At 39.2% G+C, this 12543-nt stretch overlaps 1 protein-coding gene across 1 annotated transcript in view; it reads right to left on the bottom strand.

Annotated features, from left to right (window-relative positions):
* Positions 1-3826: 3826 nt before the first annotated feature.
* LOC114645896 (chromaffin granule amine transporter-like) overlaps positions 3827-12543 on the bottom strand; it is a 52686-nt gene continuing 43969 nt past the window's right edge. Inside the window, exons 13-15 of the mRNA XM_028793801.2 lie at positions 8405-8524; positions 6815-6948; positions 3827-4564 (exon numbers count right to left, since the gene is read on the bottom strand). Of these exons, the coding sequence (XP_028649634.2) occupies positions 4472-4564; positions 6815-6948; positions 8405-8524 (347 nt within the window). The 3' untranslated portion in view covers positions 3827-4471. The remainder of the gene's footprint in view (positions 4565-6814; positions 6949-8404; positions 8525-12543) is intronic.

Below are 12543 nucleotides of genomic sequence, written 5' to 3'. Positions count from 1 at the left end.
TTAAAGGTGAATTTGAAAGACACAGGTTGGCAGTTGTGATCAAACTTATAAGAATCTTTAGGCTTTGACACTAATCAGGGGGCTTTGGACGATCATATCTTTGAAGTGATAGATAAAGATGCTACTCTAAGAGAGCCAAAACATAAGAAATCATCAAGCTCATTGGTTTGTTAAGTTGCCCCAACATCTTATCCACACGCTCTTCAATGTTGGAAGGATTTCTCTTTCAACTGTAAGACTTCATAGTCTGTTCTGTATTACCATAACTCTTAATGTGAAGAAAGGCTCTGTGACTTCATCTCTGTTTCAACAGGGATAGTAGAGGAGAGAGAACTTGGAATGAAGGAGCAAAAGGAAGTGACTGAGGAACAGTTCCAAAACTTTTGTAAATACATTCTGGAAATAATTAGAGAGCAGTGATGACAAAAATAGTTAATTGATAAACCCACTGAAATATGGCCATGAACAATGAACACAATGGAAAAAATAAAACCTGAAGTGCTGGTGATTTGGTATGCCAAGATAAAATGATGGAGGGTGGGAGAGGGTGTGTTATCATATTAAATGCACAGGTAAAGACTTGTAGGATGCTATGCAGCACACAGAGTAACAACAGATTTCATATGTGGGGAGAAACCACAACTGACAACAGAAAGCGGGTGAAGGAGGAGATAGCATAGTGAGCCACCTCATGTTCTAACAGCTAAGTGCAATTGAAGATAACAGAAGAATGAAGAGGAGGAAGGGTTGGAGACACTGGACTCTGAGTTGAAATCACATCAACATCTGTCAATGTAATAATACCAAGCAGAATTTAATTTGAATGTCCATTTGTAAGTAGGACTTAATTGTGTGAAATAGTAGTAAGGAAGTGTCAAATGGAGATTGATCCCAAGAGCTTCTCAATGTGGTGGCAAGTTTTTAAAGCATAAGGGATAAAAGGTCCAGAATTGTAAAGAAGAGGTGAGAGGGATACTAGGTAGAGAATTGGGGGAAGGAGTCGATGTTCATTGGGAAAAATTCATTCTTGTAAATAGGAAATCACATACTTGGTGACACCAGTTGAGATTAACAGGTGGTGAAGCCAGGAAGAACTTCTTCAAGGAGTTATAGGAATCTAGAACACAATATGGAATTATGTAGTTGAAGTGGAAACAACCTGTAAGAGTAATCGGAATGAAGTATTGGGACTTCTTCGGTAGTAGCTAAACAAACAAACTTGATGAACTGAATGGTCTCCTCTAATTTGTTAAACTTTGTATGTTAAGGGAAGCAACAAGCTGACTTCAGATAGGCCAGTGGGTATTGACCTAAAGATCGAGGTCCAATCTGAAAGAGATTCATTCAGAAAGATCTCCCTTGAGTAAGTTTTTTAATGTTTAGCAATGAAATAAAAATGCTACATATTAACACCTTGCTACATATTAAAACCTTAAACTTTTTAAAAACCTAAGAGGTTGAATGTTTGGCATGGTGACAGTCGAAATATGCAAATCCAAGAAAGCAACTGAAGTTAGCAGGAATAAAACAGGCATGGGTGCAGTCGTGCTACTTCACTGTACAGTACTCCTTTTTAAATAAGGGGAATTAGAAAATATGATTGTCAAACAGTCCCTGTGGCCACAAACGAGAAGGTTCACTTAAGGTTCAATAAAATGCCAATATGAGCATTAGAAGAGTAGAGGTAGAGCTGGCTTCAGCTGCACTGGGCAGTGAGAGGACAGGATATTGAATATTTCAAACAGCACATGACTCAGCTAATATTATGAGGAGCCAGCTCTTTGCGTCAATCTGATCCTGAACACACTTTCATGATGATGTCAATAAGGGCGTACGAGTCATTGTGAGAAAGAACAGGCATGACTGGGACAGAAGTGAACCTAAATATCAGGTGTTAAATGTTGACTTTCAGTAACCTTATAGTCAGTGCATGCCCTGTGTGGGCAACAAGTCTCTGGTAAACTTCAAACAAATACCTGACCCACCTCATCCTACTGTCTCGCATTTAACGTCTAGTAAGTTTCAGGGTCACCCCAACTTTCTCCTATGATCTCCTGAACTCTTAATTTTGCCAGCAATTTGTGTTGTCTCCTTATGTCATCTTACATTTCAGGTCTTTCAGCAAAATCAAGAGCACGCCTGATCAGCCTCACCTCCATGACTGGCCAGTAACTACTGGAACGTCTCTGCGTCAAATGACCCACCTCATCTTCCTGCTTTGACTGTATCATCTATTAGATCAGCTCTCTTTCAGATTCTCTGTGAATTGAATTTGTCTTGCTTCTCTGTAAATATTTATTCCACTTTTTTAAAATACACTCTTATTTATCATTGTTTATAATATTCGTTGAAACATTGATTTAGTTATTATTGTGTGAGCTATGCCTTATGTCTGAGGATGCTTCCCATTTGCTGTGGTGCATTTATTTGGGCATCAATTGGTGACGTGTTGATGCCATCTTATTTAAGGGGCTAGGTTACATTTTGTTAATTCTTTATATAAAAATGAAAGACACTCAAAATCACAATATTCTTAAACTAGTCATTTAGCCCGTTACAATAACGGGCGCTAGAACAGTAGTGCATAAACATTAGTAGGAACAGTCTATATTAAATGGCAAGGGACTTTGACCTCATTCTTTTTGTTGGTCGTATTTTTCTTTCTTTCAGCCTTTCTTTTGTTGATGTTTACTTGCTGAGCTGACCGTTCTTTGTGGGCTGCCGCCGTGTATTGTGTGTCTTTAATTTTCTGTGACAGTAATACCGTCTTGTACGTCCGCTGGCTTGTACGTCTGTAATATACCTTCAATATTCTCTGGCGGTAATACAGGCGTGCGCGTCGGTAATATGCCTTTAATCTCCTCTGACAGTAATACTGGCTTGTATGTGGCTGTAATATGAGTCACTGTATTGTGTACCTTTAATTTCCTCTCGCAGTAATACTGGTTTGTATTTCCGTAAAACACCTGTAACTTTCTCTGACAGTAATATTGCGCATCGCACCATGCCCCGCGCATGCGCACTTCACCAGAAGACACACACACATGGACACCTGGACGCACACAGGGATTTTATTAAAGAGGATTAATCATTTCATTAGATCTTCTGGCTTCCTCAGTTTTCATTTTTGTGTTTGACCTATAAGAAAGTAAGCTAGATTGATTGACTCCTACCTGTTCCACAGTTATGATTTCAGTGTTCAATGCTCACTCCTCTTTCAGCCATAAAATTATCGAACCCCTGTGTAATGATGTTATTTTTAAAGGCATCTTGGTTGGTTACAACCTCCCTGTTTAGTTCAAGTAACTACTGTAATGTGCCAGTGTCATCTGAGCCACCCCTCCTCCCTGTCTTGATCTTAATGCCTTCATGTCCCAGGTTCACCTCAGTCGCCCACAGGATGTTCCTGAATCACTTTATTTAACAATGTTATCATTCATTTTAAGCATATAGTTGACCCACTTCATTTCCCGTTCTTACTTGTAGCATCTTTTAAGTTCCACAAACACTCAAATCACTCTCAGAATGGAGCTGGAGTGATTCATGGACAAATTGTACCACTAATTTCCAGCACATATGTGACTAACTTCATCTCTTAGTCTTGCTCATAAGGTCTAGGTCACCTCAACATCTATAAGTGTGCCCATCAGCACCATGTTTTATTATCAACTTCCAGCAACAGCTGGCCTGCCTTTGTCCTTTGTAATGTCAAGAATGTCCCAGTATCACCGAGCTTAGTATGTCATTTTGTAACAGTGCACCCTTGTGTCAATCTACCTCCTAATCGTCCTAATGATTTCTTCTCTGTCCTGAAGTTTTGCCACAATCCAGAATCCAGTTAATCCATAACTAAATTAGACCATAAGCTTTGAGAAGATGAAGTCCAACACAAGAGCTCACTCTGTCTTGCTTGTTGTTTCTGTTTTCTGGTTTACAATATTTAACCAGAAGCACCGTTTTCACCACAATGGGACAATACTCATTCTTTTCATTATTTTGAATTTATTTATAATATGCTTGATACATCTACCCCTTTGAACCTGTATTTTCCAGTGTAAGGTCATGGGGTCCACCTGGCAAGAAATGGGGCAGAGCCACGCACATAACTTCTCTCACTCACTCATCAAGCAATCTATAAACTTCCTAAGACCACTTAATCCAGTATGGGGTTGTAGTGGTTGGAGCATATCCTTGCAGCACTGAGCAGAAGGCAGGAACTAATCCTGGATGAGCAGCTAGTCCATGGTCGATGCACTCAGATAGCACCCACACTAGGCCAATATACAGTTGTTATTTAATTTAATATGCATGTGTTTGAGATGATGGGAGGAAACCAGATTACTCCCCACAGACAGCGGACACCTTAAAACAGGTACCAGCCATGCTTCAAATGTCTGTCTAAAAAGATGACATGGAGTAGAAGAGTAGAATGAAGGCCACCAGAAGTGCAGCTCCTACTGATACCACTTGATTAATCACTCTCATCACTCAGAGGAAATTGTCGGTGGCACTTTTGGGTCTGGTAGGTTTTCACGTGCATGGGACACTCCTGTGTGATAATGGCCTGCAAAGAAAGCACACAAAGACTAAGAAAGAAAAGCAAAGAATGAGAAGATCATTAGCCTCCTGGTGCACAGTACAGTGTGAAGAAGAAAACGATGGCTTTGAAACAATTTCGCAAAACTAGTTCAATATTTTTTAGAAGATGAGTGGTCTGGTTTATTTCATTGAATAACAAAGCTACTTAGCACGTAAACCTTCTGTGCTCCTCTCTTAAGGATGATGTATCCTATTCAAAATTCTCTTTTCCTGGACCTCCATTTCCAGCATGAAAATTATGGGTTTTTGAATGTCCACCAGCCCCTGCAAAATTCTTGTAAATATTAAAGCTCATCTGCTTAACCAGCCAGGGTTAGATTCACCATTAGTGATGAGCAACACAGCCATGTTTTGTCTTTCTAAAGGTTATGATTTGTGCTATGGGTGAAGGATTGTCCTGTGGTCCTCCTCCCTGATGTAAGGAATATGGTGAAGAACAGCCAGATGTTTGATTCCTCTGGATTTAGGGTTCATTGCTATTTTTTAGCTTTATTTCAGATTTCTTTTGGTATGCTCTTTGTTCTACTTCAGCTATTCGGCTGAAATTATGCTGAAGTTATAATGTCCCTTAGTCCACTTTGGATTGTTTTTTCTCAAAAATTCTTCATTTCCATCTTTATAATTGTTAATTATCTCTTTGAGAGTTGGGGTTAGGGTCTCTCACGTTTTGGTTTTCTTCTCTTACTCCACGAAGCCATTCCTGACATAGTCCTTCTGCGAGTGTAAGCAGCGTGTGCATATGATGTTGTGTGGTGGTTTTAGGATCCCATCATAGAGGAGAGATTCAGATTTATTCAGGTGTATCTTTATACACTTTAATTCAAAGATGAGGAAGTTTTAAAGCTGTTAACACCTTTTGATGGTTGTTAGAATGTACAGAGAAGTTTAAATATAGTATTTGTCTTGGGCAGTGTTGTGATGTGAGATTATGCATATAACTTGATAAATATTTTCTATGTCTTTATTTGTAATTTAGGCAAAGCAATGTAATTTAGTGTTACTTTGGTGAGAGGCATTCGTGTTTGCCCTCCCTTTACGACAGAGTTGGGGGGTTGTGCTTTAAACCAGTTTGCTGAGTGTTTCTCTGCTAAAGTCTTTCAACCTCTGCAAAAAAGCCATAAAGACATATGGTCTTGGGGGTGGCAGGTTTTAAGATGCTGTATTCCCCCATTGGTCTGAAATATGGCAGTTTGGAATTGGCTTGGATCAGAAGCTTTTAAGTACCATGATGTCCTATTGGCTGTAGGGGTTGGACAGAGAATCTATAAATCTGCTTGTTCAACCACATTCTCTCTCTCTTACTAACCAACAACTGATGAAGACCATCACACCATGAACTGAAAGGACAACACAACGGAGACCACAGCACAGTAGCCATTTTGGAACAGGCATATGGCCTGTTCTGAAGAAAGCTGAGCACCAATGATGCCTTAACTAGAGACATTTTAAATAACTACAAGTCTGTGTGCCGCCTGAAACTACACATCACCATTTAATCAGGTTGTATGGTTGCCAATATTCAAATGTACTTTGCATGTTGTTATTATTTATGAATATTATCAATAATACATTGTTTTATGTGTAATTTAACTCCTGCTTGTCTTTTTACTACACCTAATTGCCTATAGATATAGAAGGGAAGGTGGGGATAAGTTATATACTATAATACCTTATAAACAGTGGAAAGTCTGTAAGATTAGGCATTCTGACAAAGGCTACTTATTAATAATACAATAGGGGAAAGTAGAGCAATATATTACTCTACCAAGACAAAACAGGCAACATGGTGGTGCAGTGGTAGCGCTGCTGCCTCGCAGTAAGGAGACCTGGGTTCGCCTCCTGGGTCTTCCCTGCATGGAGTTTGCATGTTGTCTGCATGGGTTTCCTCTGGGTGCTCCGGTTTCCTCCCACAGCCCAAAAACATGCAGGTTAGGTGCATTGGCAATCCTCAGTTGTGCTTGGTGTGTGGGTTTGTGTGTGTGTGTCCTGCAGTGGGTTGGCGCCCTGCCCAGGATTGGTTCCTGCCTTGTGCCCTGTGCTGGCTGGGATTGGCTCCAGCAGGCCCTGTGACCCTGTGTTAGGAAACAGCGGGTTGGAGAATGACTGACTGTTTGTCTTCCTTTGTGTAGGATTAGGTAGTTCTGGAATGGTTTCTTCCTTTTTTAACAATACAGGCATACCTTGACAATGAAAAAGTACACAACAATGACCTTACCATTTTCTCTTCTCTTGTAGGTGGATTTCGAAGAAACCAACACAGTGGTGTATACATGATATTAATAACTCCAATGATAACCATGAGGTAAGGAAAGCTGAGGTATTTCACGATGGCCCCACCAGTCAAAGGTCCTAGAGGGTGACAAGAGCATACATTGATCTCTACACAGACTTGTGCAATGATGCCTTCTAAGCCTGGAAAGCAAAATTCAGTCACAAAGTAGACTCAAAACTACCCGCATAGGCCTGTGGAAATGTAAAATAAACTTTTTAAATTTGAATGTTGTGGTACTTCACTGCTTTAAGGCTTTGTTTAAGGTCCTTTTTGATTACTGTCTACTTGCTTCCCCTAGGTCCTATTGTCAGTCAGCATGGCTTGCAATTTCACTTTAACACAGATGACACCCAAATATGTCTAAGCACCCATCCCACTTGTTCTCTTCCACCTTTGTCTCTGATGAACTGCCTCAATTTTCTTATGTTAAATAAAGATAAGACTGAGATCATTTTGACACGGTCCAAGGCTGCCCTTTCAAGGGTCCGTGACTTTTCTTTTAATTTAGAGGGTATTACAGTTACTCTTTCAAGTATCATTTGGAATTTTGATGTTATTTTTGATACTCTTTTTCCAGATGCATATTAATTCTTTGCCTAAAGCCGTGTTCTGTCACGTACATAATATCGCCCATCTATGCTCCTCACTTGCTTTCCCTGATGCAGAGATCCCAATTCCCAATAATATTCATTATATACTGGTCTCCATGTCAAATCTCTCAGTAAGCTGTAACAAATCCAAAACTCAGAAGCCAGGCTACTTGCCCATACCACCCCTGTTCCTTTCCTGTTACACTGGCTTTCTGAACTGATTTGTGTTCAATCTAAACGCCTCACACGTAACCTTCCAAGCACTCAATGGCCTTGCCCCTTCTTATCTTTGTGCTCTTCTTCCACCTTATACATGAGGTGGCTCCCTGAAGTCTTCTTACAGTTTCCTACAGAAAATGTTCTACTGTTGCAGTGCGGCCATTTAGTGTAGCTGATCCCAAACTGTGGAACACTTTTCTTCCATGTTCCCAAAGCTGCATAAGCCTTTCCTCTTTCATGTTCAATCCTGAAACATGTCTATTTACCCAGTGTTACCATTCTTTTATTAAGATGTAACATGTATTTATTTATTTTTGCCTAAAAATTTATAATTTGGTATTTTTAAGTTATTTATACTGTATGTTTGTATTGTGCCATCTGAAATATTTTGGCTTTCTGTGTACCTATTTGTTTGCATTTTTGTAATGTGACCATGTGTTTGATATAAAGTTCTATATAAATAAAAGTTATTGTTAATTGTATCATTACTGTCAACAATGGTAAGAATTAGCTGAATAGGTTTTGCATTTTGCATACTCTACCACACTTGAATTCTGAATTCTGAGGTCCTTTTGACCTAAGTAATTCCCCAGCAACGTCTTGCTTTAATGATTGATATTAAATGTGATCCTGCTTTGCCCACAATGTTACTCGACTTCTGAACACAAGAGCAAATGTGGTAGAACATGTGCTTATCTTATCTTGACTTTCTTATTAGACTTACCAATGGCAAATCCAAGACAAAGTGCAACATCTGCTATAGCATAGACGCTCCCATACACCGAGGTGTGCCGGATATCCACTAAGTAGCCCATTATTGGCAATAACGAGGAATCAACCATTCCTAGAAAGAGAGAGAACATTGTATGATCACAGCTTTAAATGATTCCTTTAGTGCCAAAGTAACATTTGAAGTTAAACACAGTTTTTCAGGAATCATGGGAAGCATCCATTTACTTGGAGTTCAGACTGATTTAAGCATACAGTTTTGATAGGGACAAAAGACCACTATTATCTGGTTTTGCTAACATAAATACTGGATTTTACAGTCACGATGCTCCTATAAAAAGAAAAACAGAAAAAATCTATTTTGCAATCAAACCACTCTGGCCTGATGATCCACCCTTTCAGTCCACTTGTGTTATGTTTTTCCTTGTAGATTCTCTAATTTTAACTTTGGCTGTGTGATGTAAGGGATGCCTTCTTATTGGCTATTGCCATATTAAGCTATGGATTACTGCAGTCTAAATTTGGATCTAAGGCTGCTCATCCTTGGACAGAACAACACGCACAGATCTTCTTTACTTTAAATTGTTTCACTTAATCAATGAGCAGAACGAATGCATCCACATTTTTTCTGCATTTGCAACTCGACTGTCTTACGTTCAGCATTGGCCGTCTTTTCCAAGTCCTGCCGCGTCTCATAATGAGCGTTTGCCTTGACTAATGGTTTTTTTTATTACTTTTCATTGTCAGTGGCAGTGGCCCTTATCCCAGTTGGAAACTCTTTTGTTAAATACTAAGCCTCATTTTCCTCCTTTTGTTTCAGATATCTAATTGCTTTTTTTCTGTCTGATCCCTAAACTTTTCTCCATTTACTTTTTAAATTAAAACAGTAATTAAATTTCACCAAGATTAAATGAAACTTCTGTTTGATTTCCACTCTTTGATAACTTCTCTGTGCTTTAGAATTTTTCTCACTTACTCATCGTATGCTGCAAGCATAAAAATAGGGAATGTGTTGTGACAGGGTCAAAGTTTCATGTTCAAGTTTTCAATGGATTTATGCATTTGAGGCATCCTGGAACATGACCTGCTCACGTCTGGAGTGATGTGTGACTGTGTATGAATTTAGTGGTAGGTAAGTCCTGGGATGTGATATCGCTCATAGTTATTAGCATTCTGAAAGCTCACTGATTTTGTGCAAATTTGCTGAAATAGATTTTATTTATGGAGATACCACTTATGCGGTACCACAGGTATGTGTATACTGTATACAGAATAAATATTGTCTACTCTACTATATAATAAAATGTTTCTTTCTGTGTGTGTGTATGTGTGTGTGTGTGTCTGGTCCTTCTGAAAAACCTGAATGGTTGGTTTGACTTTTGTGGATCAGTGGTAGGGATGATGACATGATATGTTAAGGGTGCGGAGTTCAATTCCTGATTGTGACAATCTTTTTTCAAATTTATTTTTATAAAAAGAAGTTAAAATGGAGAATTTTAACAACAACATAGCAAACAGTGTACCGGGCAATGTTGGGTTGCTAAATACTAACAAGGTGCAAATCGCCGTCTTCAAAGATGGGAAGTAATTTCAAGAATACAAATGATGTCTTCACAGTGATAAATGGGGGTCCATTTACCATTGAAGGTAGTCATAAAGTGGATACAATGTAAGCAAGGTGTCTTGAAATGTCGAGAGTCTGAGCAGGATTTACGGGAATGCGATTGACAGAGGAGGTGCTGGGCAAGAGAGATTCAGACACACGCGGAAAAACTGGGAAGGGATAGGAGCAACACTGAGGGTTGCCTTCAAAGATGGGAGGGATTCACAAGACTACAAATGACATTTTCAAAGCAGGTAAGGGAAACCCATCTACCCTTGTAGGTAGTCATTAAGTGAACAGGTTGCCAGCAAGGTGCCTCGAAACGTCACATGTCTGAGCAGGCTTTACAGGAATGCAGTTTAGACAGGAAGTGATGGGCAAGAGAGGTGAAGACACATGTACAGTGAGTCTGAATCCCTCGCCATTTTCAGTTATGGAGGAAGGAATGCTGGGAGTCACCTTCAAAGATGGAGGGATTCGCAAGAGTACCAATGATATTTTCACAGTGGGTAATGCAGGCCAGTATGCCATTGTAGGCAGTCATAAAGTGGATACAATGTAAGCAAGGTGTTTCAAAAAGTCAAGAGTCAGAGCAGGCTTAACAGGAATGCGATTGATAGAGGAGGTGCTAGGCAAGAGAGGTTCAGATACATTAAGATACAAAGGAAAGGAATAAGAGGAACGCTGAGAGTTGCCTTTTAAACTGGGAGGGATTTTTAAGAGTACCAAAGATATTTTCACATCGGGCCCGTTTACCATTAGTCAAAAAGTGGAAAGAAGATGAGCATTGCACCTTGAAATGACTATGACTGAGTCTGAGAAGCAGGCATTACAGAAACGTGATCAAGAGAGGGAGCACCAGGCAAGACAGGTACACAGGGACAATGAGAAAAGATGTAGGAGTAATTCTAAGAGCACATTCAGGGCAAATGGTATCAAATATTAAGCATTTTAAAGTTTTTTCTATTACCTCTTCAACAGGTGACATAGCTAGAATATATAGATATATCAAAAATTCAATTTTGAAAGCACAGCATTGTGTAGAAAACATCATGTGCCGGATTTTTTTGTTATATAACAACAATTGTACACTTCTGGAGGAAGATAAGGCAATACCCACCTGTCAATGCCCCTATCTCCAGTCTCACGTGGGCAGTGATATAGGCTAAATGACTTACTGATGTTAAGTGAGCTCAGAGGCCTCTAATTAGCCTGCACTCTTGTTAATGGTTAAATGCTGACGCTGAATTCAGTGTTGCTCAGGAACATTAATAACCATTCATGTCAGGCTCTGGTCAAGGAGTTGTCACACAGTTTGACCTAAAACACATAGTCTGAGCTATGGACCTGACTAACAGGTAGGAAATAAAAACCTAATTGTATATATTATGACAGGTGCTCAGGAGGCTGGGCCAATGGCCTGGTAGTCAATTCAATAAAGTCATTCACATGGGTTGTTGCATCTGCTCCTGGTTATTGCTATGGTTACACTAATGTTATTACTATTAATACTATAGCTCTGTTATTATCATTTGAAATAATTGCAAGATTGTTTGAACAACACTGGAGTATAATTACAGGAATTAGGGGTGGAACCTGTCATTTCATGAGATTAAAGAATATCCCAGATGTTTTGTTAAATTCAGACAATGAAGGTAGAGGCTTCTGAGAATAGCTGAGAGAGAACCATCTGAATAATTTGAACATCATTCCAATGTGGACAGAGTTTTTCTTTTCTGTTTTGCCTATTAATTTTCTTTGCTTTTCTGAGAATACTTTGGTGAGCCTCAGACCTACAATTTAAAGTAGTCATACTTGTCTGGGCCTAAGAGTACCTTCTGCCTGAAATAACCTACCACTGACAAAAAAGATGAACATCTATGGTCTTTAAACATGTATTGGTTTAAAATTTGAAATCACATTCTGCACTACTCAGGGATGATAAGGATAACAGGATTGTTGGGCCAACAGACAGTTTTCCAAAATTCAAATAAAGGAACTAGACCAGGGGTCCCCAACTCTGGTTCTGGAGGGCCCCAGTGGCTGCAGGTTTTCATTCTAACCCTTTTCTTAATTGGTGAGCAGATTTTGCTGCTAATGAACTTCTTTTGAATTAATTTTAATTGACTTGTTTTTTTAAGATTTGTTCCCCTGAATTTCTTCCCCATTCCTTTGAATTGCTTTGTTTCTTTCCTTAACAGAAATGAAATGTGAAGTGAGTGAGCCAACAGAAGACCAACTAAGTCATGGTTTGAAACTCCAACCAATTTCACTCTAATGAGTTGCTTAATTAGGCTCTGATTCTTGTTGGTAATTAAACCCATTCTTTAATTCCATGTCTCGTTGCTGCTCTCATTGTGCAATAGCATACATTTCTGAAATTGTTGTTTTTCTCTTTTCCATGCAGGCTGTTAAAATGTTTTGAGAACCTGAGCAGATCAACATTCCTGAGACCTTCACCTTTCTTTATTTTCAGATATTGTATGATGGTCACAGTTTGCTGGTCCTGTTTTGGTTCATTTTGTATCTTA

This window comes from Erpetoichthys calabaricus, chromosome 1, assembly GCF_900747795.2.
Source record: "Erpetoichthys calabaricus chromosome 1, fErpCal1.3, whole genome shotgun sequence".
In the NCBI taxonomy this organism is placed as follows: Eukaryota; Metazoa; Chordata; class Cladistia; order Polypteriformes; family Polypteridae; genus Erpetoichthys; species Erpetoichthys calabaricus.
Note: the sequence above shows the minus strand (reverse complement) of the source record. Positions and strands in the feature narration are given on the sequence as shown.